The sequence below is a fragment of the Macroventuria anomochaeta genome (genome assembly GCF_010093625.1).
Source record: "Macroventuria anomochaeta strain CBS 525.71 unplaced genomic scaffold BU25scaffold_14, whole genome shotgun sequence".
Taxonomy (NCBI): Eukaryota; Fungi; Ascomycota; class Dothideomycetes; order Pleosporales; family Didymellaceae; genus Macroventuria; species Macroventuria anomochaeta.
In genome coordinates this window covers 669,807-684,360 of record NW_022985375.1, presented here as the reverse complement: position 1 = coordinate 684,360, position 14,554 = coordinate 669,807, and the positions used below count along the sequence as shown (strand labels likewise).

Here is a 14,554-nt window from a genome sequence, read left to right as displayed (position 1 = left end):
GAAAAAGAGCGTCAACAGAGGGAGCGCAACACCAAAAAACCTATACAATTGTCCCAAAGAGGCAAGCGCAAGGCCTCAGAGGTTGCAGCACCCAGGAAGAAGCAGAATCGTGGTAGTGCAGCTGCCTGTAGTCATGCTGCTGCCGCGCCTTGCTCCCCATCCCCTCCGGCAAAATACAACAGCCGCGGCCGCCCAATCAGAGCGCCACAAAAGTTTGAGTGAGAAACTTGTTCATATAGGTCTATAGACTACTCCGCCAGAAAATCTCATGATAATAACCATTGTGTGTGGCTCTACAGCCTCAATTTTGGATTGACGATTTTGGTGTTTCGGCGCATTGCGCGAATCCGCGCATTGCGCGCACAGACACGGTAGCGCAGCAGCAACCTCAAGCCTGGTTTTAGTATCGCGTAAACATAATGTTTGTTAAGGCTTACGTAACGAACGTCAAAAAAAATGGCGGATAGACTAAGAAAACTTGTTCTCAAGATCCTATAGTCGTATGTGAAAGATTTGGGTTAATTGTAATATATGTAGCGCTAAAGCGGAGAAAGGTGTGCAATAATCAAGCCCTTGGACACTCTCAATTGCGCTCAAATCATAATGCAACACACGATTTACAACAGATTGCTGAGCAAGTGTGCGATTGCAAGCTGCTAAGAACTTGGTGATTTGTTGCATGCAAATCCCACAAGTTCCACCCGTCCAGCACCAGCACCGCCGCTGCATACCCGACGCGACACACTCCTCTGCACACCATGCTGCCTACTCTACATGTCCTCCTTGTATGCGAGCACGCTGTACCGCAAGACGAGCGCCACGGAAAGATTGGCGCTAGTAGATGGTAGGCTCATACCACAGCCTTTACAACGCGGGACGAAGCGGCGCAATGTGCGACATAGCAGGCGTGGGCCCAGCGGGCTGTGTAAGGGGCTGCGCAAAGGCATCTAGCCTATCACAGGCTGCGGACTGCGGCTGCGCGTTGCGAGTTGCAGGTTGCGCGTGTGTTGATACAGTCGTATTATCTGCCTGCTGCAAAATACAATACAAGCTAGAATACAATGCAGTGCTTGATGTAGCTCAAGCGTGCCTAATACACCTTCTTTGCCAGAGATCCTGCATTGCTAGCCTCACCAAGCGGGCGTTTTCGAGCTCCTAGGTAGGTACGAAGCCCAAGGAAGCTGTGCCACTCCCGACTGACTGCTCGATACTCTGAGCTCCGTGCCTTGACATGGCCAGGCGCCTCCTGCAGGCCTCGCGCGTATACAGTTCCTGCAATCCAGCTCCCATGCGTCGCTTGCTCGTCAGCGATTTTCTTGTCTACCCCGTAGTCTCGCTTGAAACCACCGCATGACAGATGTTGCCGAGAGATCGCGATAGCAAGGTGGCGGTAGGTCTGGATGCCGAGTATGGTGTCGAGGTACAGGCGCGTCTCTCGTGAAAGGACTTTGGTGAGCCGGCTTGGATCCCAGGTACTGTTTCCCTTTGGCCACAGGAACGTCGAATGCGGATCTTTGCGCTTGTAGACAAGGATATCCAGCTGCTGCCAGAAGGGCAGAACAAGCCAGAGATAGTACACCAGCAGCTCACTTACTTCTTTAGGTAGATATCGGTGGATGATCTTTGTAGATCCAGAAATGTTGTAGCCTTTGTGATAGGAGGTGACTGTGCTAATCAAGCCTTCTTCAAAGAAGATACCGCGGTGCTGTCCCCGGGCGCTATTGCTGTGCTGCAGGCCTATGAGCTCTGTACCGCGCGGTGGCTGGCCACCCGTCATGTGGATCAGGAGGAGCAGCCGCTCAAGGAACGCGTCCACCTTGTCGAAGTACGCCTGCACTGCCTTGTTCTTCCACTGAAGCTGCGATTCCGGGCTCATTGCAAGCATCTCGTCCCTTAGCCATTCGTTTTCCAGTACCCTGTCAAGCAGCCATCTGTTGCCGCCCTACTCAAGCTGGTCCACGTTGCGCTTATCTTGAAAGAAGTTCCAGCCCTTCATCTTGTTGCTGTGGTTGTCTTGGAGACGGTGGAGGAGGACTTGCGGCACTACATCGTCGCGGGCTTCGGGATGGAGGAGGAGCAGGCCTTCTAGCTCTTGCTGGGCCTTGCGAACTTGGCCAGCGACAAACTTTCGCAGGGCGTCCATGCTGAAGCCTATGTCCTTATACCTAACCGGGCTTCCATCCTCTGACCAGGTGATGGAGCCGAGCGAGGTCGTATTGCTCACCACCTTCTTCGCGTACGCCCGCAAGCGGCATGCCCAGTCGAAGGCCGTGCGAGATCCCCGCACCATGAATCGCTCCCTCATCTCGTCCAGCATGTCCGATGGGTGATTGACTTCGCCCTCCTCTGCAGCCACTACCGATCGCTGCACAACTAGCATCTGCCCCATCTTGATAAACTTGGAGAGGTCGGGCGAGTATTCTGCAGGCGGCGTGTCGCTTCCACGTTGGCACCGGAGGGAATAGAGTTCCTCTGCAAGGTGAAGGGCCCGATTGAGATGAAATAGCTGGGCAGTAGTGAGCCTGTGTAGCAAGGGGATGCTCTGCGTAGGCTGGCTTGTTCGATACACGAAGTAGAGGAGGCGCTTCCAGATGCCCTTGTAGGCGCGAAACGTGCTCTTAGCTAGTTTAACCATGAGCATACGGTCGTGCTTGCCCGAACGGCCGGCGATGAAGCTGTTGATCTGTGCCTGATCGAAGACGCTGACCTTGTCCTCGCGAATAGATTGGTGCGCGCGCTCGATAAGTCGGTCGAAACTCTCTCCAAGGAGGACAAGGGCGGGCTCGGTGATAGGGTTGTCTGCGTGCGCTAGTGGGGCGACGTCGGCCATGTTCAGGCCATGGAAGTAGCGCGGCCAGCGCGTCATCTCAAGCCATGGCGATACCTCCGTCTTCGAGGCCTGGCTGTTGTAGATCTGCGCTCAAGCGTCCTGCTCGTCGTTCCCGGCCTTGAGCTGCTCGTCGATGAGGGCTCGGAAGATGTCGGCGTGCCCTCTTGGTCTACTCTTCACCAGCTCCTGCACTGGATCTGGGACGTTGACTGTGAAGAAGGAGCTCTGCGCGCCAGAGGCAAAGAAGCGCTGACAGTAGACCTTAGTGAACATAGGCTCACTGTCCGTAGCTGATATGCCCGCAATCTTGGCTTGCCGGCCGGGCTTGCGTGGTACAAGGCGGTGTATGTTGAAGTGCTTTCCCATGGAGGCTTTGGCTTCTTTTCCTTCTGAGCGTAGCACAAAACTGCAGCGCGTACACTGGTAGCCGCGATAGAGTCGAAGCTCAGGAATAGGCGGGTTTGTTGCAGGTGGCGTTGGGAGCTTTGTTGTAGATAGATTGGCGGGTTGGTATCGCTCGCAGAGATATTTCGCAAGCAAATTTGTAGCAGCATCGCGCGCATCGTGGAGATGATGGACTCTAATGTGGGTATACAGCGAAATAGGCCGGACAGCGTAGCCGCATGGCTTACAGATGAGCACGCTTGAGGGAGGATAGAATACGAACAGGTCCATAGCCGCGGTAGTGGTAGCTGAAGCGGGCGTGATAGCAAGAGAGAAAGAAAGAGCGAGGCAAGAAGAACACTTTGCAAAGTTGCGTGTTTGGTACGAGTAAACAAAACGCTCGCGTTGCGCGTTTGTGTGATGCGCGTGACGCGCTGCTGCAAAGCAGCGCGTTTGATATTGTTTTCATTCAAGCTTAAGGTGAAGGTGGAAAACAGGCGATGTGGAATAGACACAAGGCGTAGCAGTGGATAATTCTATCGTGCAGGAAGCTAGAGGCGGGAGCAGCCGGGAATTTTGATGAGGCGAGGCGCTAGACAGGGAGTTAGTGCGCCAAATTGATCTGTGGTTTGTGATTGGCTGTAAACTGGAGTGAACCCTCGATCTGCATGAGCATATATCTTAGCGGCCCACCACCCACCCCGCGCTCTCTCTCTCTCTCCCTCTCTCTTTTTCTTTTACCAATTCTCTTACCCTCGTGATACCTCATCACGGCCCCACCCACCTCCCCTTTTACTTCTCTCCACTTTTTCCTTTCTTCTGTTGTGCTCTTACTTAAATCTCAATCCTGTCAAATTCCTGTAACCCTAACCCTATTAGTTCCCTCTAACCCTATAACCCTAACCCTGTCCACTCTCTGTAAACCCTAACCCTGTTTAACTCCTGTAAAACTAACACTCTTACTTTCCTATCTCCCCACCTTACTACTTTTCCCTTCCTTTTTCTCTGTTTTTGTTTCTTTCGTCAATCCTCCCCTTAAATTCCCTCTCACCTCCTCTCTAAAACGCCCTACACTATCCCTAAAATCCTCCCTACATTTTACTCTAAAAATCTCCCTAGAATTCTCTTTAATGATTTTTTTCCTCCAGAACCTATTGCTCTTGTTATCTTTGCTCTTCTAATCTCTTTTCCTCTTACATTCTCTATTTCATAGTATATATCCTCTTCTGTCTACTTTCAATACTCCTTATAGACTATAACTTTGCTTCCTAACTTTCTATGCCTTTTTTCTCTCTATCTTTCTCTATAACTTCTCTTTACCTTACCCTTAGCACTTCTCCTTACTTTACCCTAAACACTTCTTCTTCCGCTTCTTAATCCTTCTTCCTTCTCTGCTCGTGATACCTTATCACGGCCCCACCCACCTCCCCTTCTTTCTTCTTCACCCTCTACCGTCTCGCTCTCTTGTGATACCTTATCACGGCCCCACCCACCTCCCCCTTTTCCTTCTTTTCCTCCTACAGTTAGTCCACTTTTCTATTCTCTTCATGCTCTTTAACTCTTGCTAGAACAGTCCCTTGTCTTATCTAGTTCTCTTTCTTACTCTCTCTTCTCTAATGTTATTCTTCCAATCTATCCTCCTGCTCTTGAAATCGAGTATAATCTGCACTGCAGTTACCATTGCGTTACTGAAAAACTCTCCCCACACCCTCTCCCTCTGCCTTGTCCCAAGCCACTTCGCATACTCCTCCTGCTTTGACCCTTCAAATCCTAGTCTCCAAACAAGCTGCTGCCCGTCTTCTACTGCCATCGCCGCGTATGCTAACGGTATCACAACATTCGGCCACTGACACCCATTATCCCACTTCTCCCCCGTTGCACAGTACTTCTGACTTACCCAGCATCGCCTACAGCTATGCCCTCTGCCTCCATCGCGAATCTTCCGCCTAAAGTCATCTACAACTCTCACGTTCACTTCTGCATCCCGCTCGCACCCTATCATCCGATGCCCTTTCCAAGTCTCCCTGTCTTCCACCTCTTCACATTGCCCAAATAGCCAGCAATTCGCACAGCCCTGCCGCAGCTCGTCTAGCATATTTCGCACCTTCTCCCACTCCCTACCTGCGCTTTTGATGAGGGAGTATTTTGTGATAAGGGCATTGTTGTATTGAAGCTATCAGAGCGGGGCGATATCTACAGTGCGCTAGTGTGGGAGCTAATCAAACGAGCTGACTAATGAGAGCACTGCCTGTGCGGACACACCCCCACAGCGAGTGAATTGAAGCTCCGGGATGCTATTATGCCTGTGCGCCTGTTGTCGCCCATACCCCTCCATTGTATTTAGTTCTTGTTGTTGTTGTTGTTGCCAGTCAGCCCGTTGGTGACAATCGTTGGTTTGCCGAGGCCGAGGTGGTGTAGGAAGCGCTCGTGAGCTACGCGATCGAGAGGCTTGGTGAGACCGTCGGCGGCCATTGCTGTTGTGCGGACGTGTTCAACCTTGAGGTGACCATCGCGGACTCGCTCCTTGATGTAATGGTAATAGATGTTGACATGCTTAGTGCGCTCGTGGTGGCCGTTGCTGTGGAGGAGCTTGATGGAAGGCTCATTGTCGCCGTACAGCAAGATTGGGTGAGTGTCATCAGACTTATAGTCCAACTGGTGGAGTAGCCGATGGAGCCATGTAGCTTCTTTGGCTGCAAAGGTCATAGCCACGTACTCTGCCTCAGTTGTAGAGGTCGTGACGAGCTTCTGCTTGGTGGACCTGTGACACACTGTACCACCTGCGAGCTTGAACAGGTAGCCAGACGTGGACTTCCGGTCTTCTCTGTCGGCGAAGGAGGCATCGCTGTAGCCGTGGAGACCAAGGTCAATGGGAGCAGACTTGACGTACATGTCGATGGATAGCTTCTTGCCTCCAGGCGGAGCCTTGTACGTCATGACGAGGTCCTTGTAAGTCTTGAGATAGTCGATGACCTGGAGAGCGTAGTCATAGTGGAGCAGCGTGGGGTTACTCATCGCGCGCGCGAGAAAGCCGATGTGGAAGGAGATGTCCGCCCGTAGCTGTGTTGCTGGATAGAGCAACTTACCAATGATAGTCTGGTAGTTGCGGAGCTGTTGCAGAGGCGCACGATCATCTGCGGGACGCGTCTTGAGTTTGAGTACTGCGACGTCAAGGGGAGTATGGCGTGCTGCAGAGTTTTCGCGCTTGTAGTCGCTGATGAGCTTGTCGATGTACGACTCCATGGAGAGCTCAATGGAGCGCTGCTTTCTATCGCGACGAATGCGGATGCCCAGGTAATGGGAGATGGGGCCAAGGTCTCGACACTTGTACTTGTCGAAGACTTGCTTCTTGACCTCCTCCATGCGATGGCGAGTCTTGGTGATGAAGACGATGTCGTCGACGTACGCAAGGATGATGCTGCCGTCGTTGTGCTTGAAGACACATGGGTCAGCTTCTAGTGGCGTGAAGCCAATCGTGTTGAGAAAGCGAGAGAGCTCCTCATACCAGAGTCGTGGTGAGCGGCGGAGACCGTACAAGGCCTTCTGGAGTTGTGCTTTGCGACCGTCTGGCAGTCTAATGTACACAACTTCGTCCTTGTCGAGTTTGCCGTTGAGGAAAGCCGTGATAACGTCAGCTTGGTCGCACTCCAGGTCCAGGGCAGCAACCATGGCTAGGAGCACTTTCAGTGTAGTGGCTCGCGCGACAGCGGCATAGGTCTCTTGCCAGAGGTTGACGTCCTGACGATTGCCGCAGACCACAAGGCGTGCCTTTAGTCGCTCAAGCTTGCCGCTGTCGGACAGCTTGTACTTGTACACCCACTTGGTTGGCAATGCCCAGTGACCGCTCGGCAGAGTTACGACAATGACCCAAGTACCATTGTCGTCATGAGACTGGTACTCCGCGCTTTCAGCTTCAATCCATCCGTCCTTGTAGAGGTGTTGGCGAGCCTGCTTCAGTGAGGTTGGCTCTGGCGGCAGCTCGACTCTTGTAGTGGTCGGCGCGTTGACTATGGCGGAGGCGAAACAACGAGCAAGTTGTGGCGTGATGTGTGGGTTGTGAAGGGCAATGGCCACGTAGAGGTGGTGTGCGGGCTTACGGGTTCGCCTTGTGTGGAGGATGTTGCAATTATTGATGTCGCCATCAATCTCTGCGCGGCGAGCTGCCTGGTTACCGCCACGTGTGGCATTGGCGATGGCTTCAACTGGGACGTACTCATAGCTAGGGTGTGGAGGAGAAGCGCGTGCGTTGGCAACCGCTTCAAGGCTATTGTCGTCTGGTTCGTGGACTGTGAGGTTGTCAATATTTGCGTCAAAATCGAAGCTAGAGGCCTCGGTGAGACCACCAAAGTTGAAGCCGCTGCCTTGTTCAATGCCATCGACACCCACATCGTCTTCTTGACGGTGGGGTTGCGGCTGCGGAAGCGTTTGTAGTGGACGAAACGGGATGTGGACTGAGACTTCTTGCTTCTCATTGTCGTCTGTTGAAGGTCGCTCAATAGTGGCGAGCCTGTGACATGCCCACTGTACGCTGCTGGTACGGTGCACTTTCTTGCTGACAGGGTCCCACATGAGGAAGATGCGTGAGCCTTCACGGCCCACGTAGTACATCTTGGTGGCGCGTGGATCGAATTTTGCGCTCTGTATACGGGTTTGTGCGGGCTTGTGTACGTAGCCTGTCTCACCATAGGTGCGGAATGAGTGTAGGTTGGGTACCGGATTTGGCACGCCCATATGCTCAAAGCGTAGTTGTGCTGGAGTCTTGCCGCCCGGCAGAGCCGCGTTGGGAGTGTGGTTGACGAGTTCGACAGCGTAACGTGCCGCCATCGGCCACATGTTCTTGGGTAGGTGAGGAGCAGCGACGCCCATAGCACGAGTGCGCGACTCAATGATGCGGTTGCTGGACTCGGCTACACCATTCTGGTGAGGTGTCCTTGGTGTGGATAGCTCCAGGACTGTACCGCGACGCTCAAAGTCGGCGTAGGCACGCTGATTGACTAGCACTGTGTCGTTGTCAACGTGTAGGATGGCTACAGTAACGTCGTACTGGGTTTTGGCTCGGTCAAGGAAGGAGAAGAGCCTGCCTGTGATGCTCTGCTTGTCGTCAGTAATGTCAATCCACCTGTAACGAGTACAGTCGTCGGTGTAAATGATCCAATACTTCTCACCCCCAGGTCCTGTTGGTGTCATCGGACCAACAATGTCGATGTGTACGCGGTGCAGGAACTTGGTGGAGTGGTTGGGCTTGACGCGAGAGATTTGCTGTTGTGAGTTACCGAGTAAGCAGGCTTCGCATGAGAAGGGCTTGACATCCGTAAGGCGCAGGCCAGTGGTGCTGTCAACCAAATGGCGAAGCGTACGGACGCCAGCGTGACCAAACAGGTCATGGAGGTCACGAAGTGAGATATCTCGAGTTGGTGTTAGCATGCTGTTACGTGTCTTAGTGTTGACTGCTGCAAAAGCAAGTGACTGAGCGGTCTGGAGCTCGTCGCCAGCAAGGAGAAAGGTAGGGATCTTGTCGACTTCTGGTGTGTAAGCGACTTCGGTGTCATAATTGTCACGGCGGAGGTATAGCTTGTGATCGTAACCGTGATAGTAAAGGTTCTTCTCACGCAGCACTGAGTGTGACAGTACAGAAACAAACATCTGTGGCGCGTACAGCACGTTGGAGAAAGAGACTTGTTCGCTTGTACCGTCGGAGCGGAGGACTGTTACCTTGATAGTGCCCTTCTGTGTGATTGTAATTGGACCAGCGCCGGTGTTGATAACAGCGTAATAGCTGCCTCGATCGAAGCTGGTGAACTTACTGTGGTCGTTGCAAAGGTGATCGGTGGCTCCAGTGTCGAGAATGAGACGGTTCTGGTACTCACCGCGTCCAGCAAGCTCGCGAACCGTGTTGCTGATGTCGACTACGGGGGTTGTACGAGCTGTAAAGAACATGAGACCGTTGTGAGGCTGAAAATATGAGTTGTCCTTCACAGCGGCAGCGTTGGCGCCGCCTTTCTTGGTCTTGATGTAGTCGGCGTTCTTGTCACGCCATTCCTGTGTGGCCTTCTCAGGGAAGGTGTACCAGCAGTTATCGCCGCCGCCATAGTGCGTACGGTCACAGTGCTTGCAGTGAGCTCGCGCGATGGTTGACTTACTATCGCCTGTCTGTTGGCGATCACCAATACTGGCGCCGCCTCGACCTCCACGTCCCCGTCCACGGCTACCGCGGTGGCCGCCCTGACCCCTCGTAGGACCACTGTTGGTTGGGTTGTTGTTGTAGTCACCCCCAGCTTGCTGTTTTGTTGCGGCGTAAGCTGACTTGATGGGATCATCGCGGCGGGCTTCATCCAGGAGCTCCGCACACATCTTGTGGATGTCGGGCATGGTATCATTACGGAGGTCAGCGCGGCGTTGGCGTGCGTAGTCTGGGTATGCGGTGTCAATTGCGAGGATGAATTGGTATACTGCTTGCTTGTCAGTGAGCTTGCAGTCTTGAATGTGAGTGAGCCTGGCTAAGCCAGCTTTGAACTTGTCGACGAATGTAGTCGTAGTATTGCACTCATGGGCGCGCAGTTTGAAGAAGTCAGCCCAGATGGAGCACTCCTCTGTCACGCCTTGATCCCTATATCGGGCAATGATAGTATTGAACTGGTCCGCGACATCTGTGAGGTCATTGACGCTCTCATAGATGGGTTGCGGTACCGTGGACAACAGCACGAGTTCAAGCGCAGCGCAGGCGGATTGCCAGCGTCGGTATTGTGCCCAGTCACGGCTGTACTGCTCTTTGATGAGTCGGTTGTGTTCGCGGACGCTGATCTGAGCAGCCCTGAGTTGCACTTCGTCTGTGTATACGCTGTTGATCGTGGATGGCTCCATTTGAGTTAGGCCTTTGATGACGGTGGGTTCTTCCCACGTGCCGTTGAGGAGGCCACTGTAGCCCTGTGACTTGGCATACAGTTGAAAGGCACGCTCCCAATGGAAATGATTAGTACCATCCTGTCGCAGCTTTGGTACGATGCTGTCAGACAGTGACATGGTGTTGGTTGTATGGGGGGGAGGTGGAATGGATGGCGGGGTAGCTCCGTCTTTTGGTGGGGTAGTTGCTGAGTGCGGAAACGCCTCTCTCAACACCAGGAAGGCGCTGCGATAGTACCTGCGCTATTGACAAGGTGTACTACTGCACGGTCGCGATCGCGGTCGTTAAGAGAGGGCTCATAACCTGATGAGGGAGTATTTTGTGATAAGGGCGTTGTTGTATTGAAGCTATCAGAGCGGGGCGATATCTACAGTGCGCTAGTGCGGGAGCTAATCAAACGAGCTGACTAATGAGAGCACTGCCTGTGCGGACAATTACATAGCTTCTGCCCTACCCAGACCACGTTCCTGCTCATCTACTTCTACCGCATCGACCTTACTGGAGATCTTATCCATTCACTCAAGTGAGACACCCTTCGTTTCAGGCAGGATGAAACATACCGAGATCTGAACATCACAAGTTAGCAGTTGGTCTGATGGGACAATACAAAGCGGCTGCAGATTCCTCAACTACCAACAGCATAGTGTTGAGGCCGCAAAGGAGCCAGTAGCCATTTCTCCTAACCTGCGAACTGAAGTGTGACCAGGGCTGCGTCAGAGCGAGCAAACATACAGTCTGGCCAAGAAGGGAAGATCCAAATGCCTTGTCCCGAACTTCTGTGGGAAAAATTTATTTTCAGGGTAAGCTACTGGATAGCTATCATCAGGATAGAGAAGTATTGCCTCTGTAGTAATGGCCGGTGGGATTGGACCATTTGACCAGCAGTAGGTGAAGTCTACGACGAACAACATCGCTACTTCAACAACAGCGGCGACCCTATTGTTGTTTTCCGGAAAAGCATTTGTAAGGGACGACAGGATGAGCAGTGTGGTGGCTTGAATGGCGAATCCAGCTAAGAGGAGTGCCCTTCGCCCAAACTTATGGACAGTGAAAGTGTTGACGAGAAACGATTACCAGCTGGAGCGCAGCTTGGATCCCGTTGATGGATAAGGCCTGACTTCTTTAGTCCCCTACCGAACGTCAGCATCTGGAACTGTCAAGTCGAAAAAGATAGAGAGACTGCACTTGCATCCCAGGCTCTGGTATATAAGCGCTGCGTACATATTCAAAGCCGCGATACCACCAGCCTGATGGAGCGACCTCGCGTAAAGGCTATACAATAGCGTTTTCGCATCCCTTTCGACTTGAAGATACCTTTGTATCCGGTATCGAAGCGAGCACAAGCTTGCTGAGCGGCGATGAGCTCATGGTACTCAGCAAGTACGTCATCTGAGTTTTCGTCGCCCATTCTCAGCTTGCATAGTACTCGCAGTACTCGGCCTGGGTTGTCGGGCTGCTTCTCGAGAAGTGTCGGAGGGAGTGAAAATATCCACCGATCACCATCTGTTTGCTAGCGGTCCGTTGCAGCGTTTGCTGACGGTCCACTGCACTGATTGTCCAGCTCATTCGGTTAGCTCGGTTTGCTTCCCCAACCCTTCACTGCTATCCCATTCTACTATATGGACTCGATCGATTCTAGCCAATAGCTCTTAAGATCAATCAACACAATCCACTCACTTCAACAAGAAGCCACTGTTGGTCGTCAGCACCGATGTATGGCCTCCAACCAGCGAGCTTTTAACTTACTCCAGGACTTTCAGGATACCAAAGATTGAGAATGATGAATGCAAGGCCAATGGGAAGCTGTATGAGGTTCGACACACACAAGGCGATGTTGAATGGCTATTTGTCATAGCTCATGCCATAGCCACTCCAGAACGCGATCAGTGTCCCCAACTGATATCCGAACCGAGTGACGGTACCAACAAAGCTGCCGCGGAGCATGAGCGGCGCAGGCTCAGCCACGTACAGCGTCGTAACAATGTACACACAGCCAAAGCCGAGGCCAGTAAGCAAATGACCAAAAATGAGGATGTCATACGTGGTTGGGACACTCTGGACAATAACGCCAATTCCCATAACCACTATGGAGATGCGGAGCGCCCAAAGCCTCCCAACGAGGCTGGTGAGTGTGCCGCCAATGAACAGCTGAGCCAGATTTGTGGTAGCCCAAAGGCACAACAGCTACAGTGCCCGTCCAGTCCGCATCGACGTTGTAGTACTCGACGAACTGTTGATCCGTCAGGATGACTGTCATGATGCCTTCGCATTGTCAGCATCAAAATTGTAGCCAGGATGAGGACTACATACTTGCATCGTAGCCGTTGAAGCAAGTCGCAAGGACCATGTCACAGAGCAGCAGAGCCGCATAGCGGTCGTTCTTTGGCAAGAATTTCTCCAACGGCCCCATGATGGGCAACTGCTCTGGTTGCAGTATTTGTAGAAGCTGTCAATATGTAGCTCGAAGCCGGTTGGGCAGGTTATGTCATGAGGCTTTCAAGGGTCCCAATAAGGTTAATGTACTACATGAAGGATGATGCATCGCGGAGGAGATGCGGAGAGTACGAATCGGGGTGAATAAAATCCGACTGGACAAAGCGTGCGGAGAAGAACCATGCCAACACGCCTACGTTGTGGCTCTCAAGCCACCGGGTCATTAAGCACAGCTACTGAGTGCACAAAACCTCAAGTTGAGAGCGTCGGCAGATGAATGAAAGAGAGCTTGGGGCTCCGGTGGACAGAGCATCACTATCGTCTATCTGGGCGTCATGGCATTGCATGGCGGAATAATTTAGTAAGTTATATAGTCTGGCGACGCCCATTCTGAAAACACATTGGCTATCTCTCCCTTATCTACGCCCTCGTCCATTGTGGCGCACCCACAGGGTGCATTCCGCAACACAACGTTCACTGGAAACTCAATACTAATGTCCAGGCGCAACACAGTTGCAAGCACGACACTCAAGACACAACTTGACCAGTTCAAGACAACAGGTCGTTACAACTGCTTTGAGTTGAAATGGCATCCAACGTAGGATGGAAAATCTATGTGGCCAGTGTCAAAACACCTTTTCTGGGACAGCGACCTTGCCGAGTGGATAGAAGGTGCTTGTTACTTTCTGGAAAATCACTATGACGAGGAGATCGATGCCGCCATCCAGTACATTGTCAGGACCATACGATCTGCTCAGCAAGATGATGGCTACCTGAACCTGCACTATACAGTCGTCGACCCGAAAGGCAGGTGGTCAAACTTCAGAGACATGCACGAGTTGTACAGTTGTGGTCATTTGATCGAGGCGGCACTTGTCCATCGCAACTATTACAAGAATGACCGAGCCACTCCGTGAAGTACGTCCGCTTGGTCAACAACACTTTCAGACCGGAAGAAGGCAAGTTTCACGGTTACCCTAGACACTCCGAGATCGAGATGGCATTGCTTCAGTTATACACAGAAACCGGCAATGGAGATACATACAAGCTTGCACAATACTTCATTGAAGAGCGCGGAAACCCTGCCGGGCAAGAAGGCAAGCTTTACTTTGACTAGAAAGCTGGGCAAAGACAAGAGAGCCCGTGGAAACGTCCCAACCCTTACAACAAGGCAGGCGCACTTTAGTACAGCCAATCACACGCACCCATTCTTAAGCAGCAGACCATCGAAGGTCACTCAGTGCGTGCGTTATATCTCCTCACTGCCGTTGCGGATCTGCTCTGCATCGAGAAGAAAGGCTTGAACTTGATGACCAAGTCCTCAGAATGGCTTGGTGCTCTGCACCTCCTATGGGACAACATGGTCGACAAGAAGATGTCGGTCACTGGTGGCGTAGGCGCGGTTGAACAATGGTAAGGCTTCGGTGTTGACTATTTCCTGCCGCAATCGACTGACGAAGGCGGCTGCTACAACAAGACGTGTGCATCCATCGCGATCCTGTTCCTCGCGGAGCGGTTGTTGGGCATCGGACTCGACGGCCGATACGGCGATATCATAGATCTCTGTCTGTACAACAACGTCATGACAGCCATGAGCCTAAATGGCAAAGCGTTCACCTACGTCAACCAGCTCGGTAGCTCAGAAGCGGACAAGAGCGGACGCGAAGACTGGTTCTGGTGCGCCTGCTTCCCACCGAACTACAGCCGTTTATTTGGCAGTCTTGGAGGATACCTCTGGCACTTCGGTCAGCAAGATAAGGGAGCATACATCAACGTGCATCTCTACACGTCAGCGAAAGTAGCATGTGCAGCAGACGAGGGCCCAATCGAGCTTGAGCAGTCATCAAACTGGCCTTGGGACGGCACCGTCTCTTTCACACTCCAAAATAAGAATCAAGTTCCTATCATCGTCAGACTGCGAATTCCAGCTTGGGCGAACAACTTCACCCCTCGACCCACCATTCCCAGCGAACACCAAGTTGTCTCCAGTTGAGAAAAGCTACCTC

The 14,554-nt window shown here is 52.4% G+C and overlaps 5 protein-coding genes across 5 annotated transcripts; 1 reads left to right on the top strand and 4 right to left on the bottom strand.

The window, feature by feature from the left end:
* Positions 1-2,920: 2,920 nt before the first annotated feature.
* Positions 2,921-3,505, bottom strand: BU25DRAFT_458140 (uncharacterized protein; the record flags this gene model as incomplete). Its single annotated transcript, XM_033710177.1, has 1 exon — positions 2,921-3,505. One exon carries the CDS (start codon positions 3,503-3,505, stop codon positions 2,921-2,923), a length of 585 nt encoding a protein of 194 aa, XP_033562491.1.
* Positions 3,506-8,872: 5,367 nt separating this feature from the next.
* BU25DRAFT_314015 (uncharacterized protein) lies at positions 8,873-9,598 on the bottom strand (the record flags this gene model as incomplete). Its single annotated transcript, XM_033702175.1, has 1 exon — positions 8,873-9,598. A coding segment is annotated over one exon (726 nt), but the record flags the coding sequence as incomplete, so codon positions are not given.
* A 60-nt stretch (positions 9,599-9,658) lies between these two features.
* Positions 9,659-10,547, bottom strand: BU25DRAFT_467714 (uncharacterized protein; the record flags this gene model as incomplete). The annotated part of the gene is made up of 1 exon (XM_033710722.1): positions 9,659-10,547. A coding segment is annotated over exon 1 (576 nt), but the record flags the coding sequence as incomplete, so codon positions are not given.
* A 2-nt stretch (positions 10,548-10,549) lies between these two features.
* BU25DRAFT_431080 (MFS general substrate transporter) lies at positions 10,550-12,525 on the bottom strand (the record flags this gene model as incomplete). The annotated part of the gene is made up of 11 exons (XM_033708639.1): positions 10,550-10,609; positions 10,646-10,681; positions 10,749-10,877; positions 10,925-11,152; positions 11,190-11,235; positions 11,301-11,387; positions 11,420-11,568; positions 11,862-11,957; positions 12,042-12,263; positions 12,295-12,377; positions 12,426-12,525. The coding sequence occupies 11 exons, from the start codon at positions 12,523-12,525 to the stop codon at positions 10,550-10,552; spliced, it is 1,236 nt and encodes a 411-aa protein (XP_033562488.1).
* A 1,614-nt stretch (positions 12,526-14,139) lies between these two features.
* On the top strand, positions 14,140-14,541 carry BU25DRAFT_458137 (glycoside hydrolase family 127 protein; the record flags this gene model as incomplete). The annotated part of the gene is made up of 1 exon (XM_033710176.1): positions 14,140-14,541. The coding sequence occupies one exon, from the start codon at positions 14,140-14,142 to the stop codon at positions 14,539-14,541; it is 402 nt and encodes a 133-aa protein (XP_033562487.1).
* Positions 14,542-14,554: the final 13 nt, after the last annotated feature.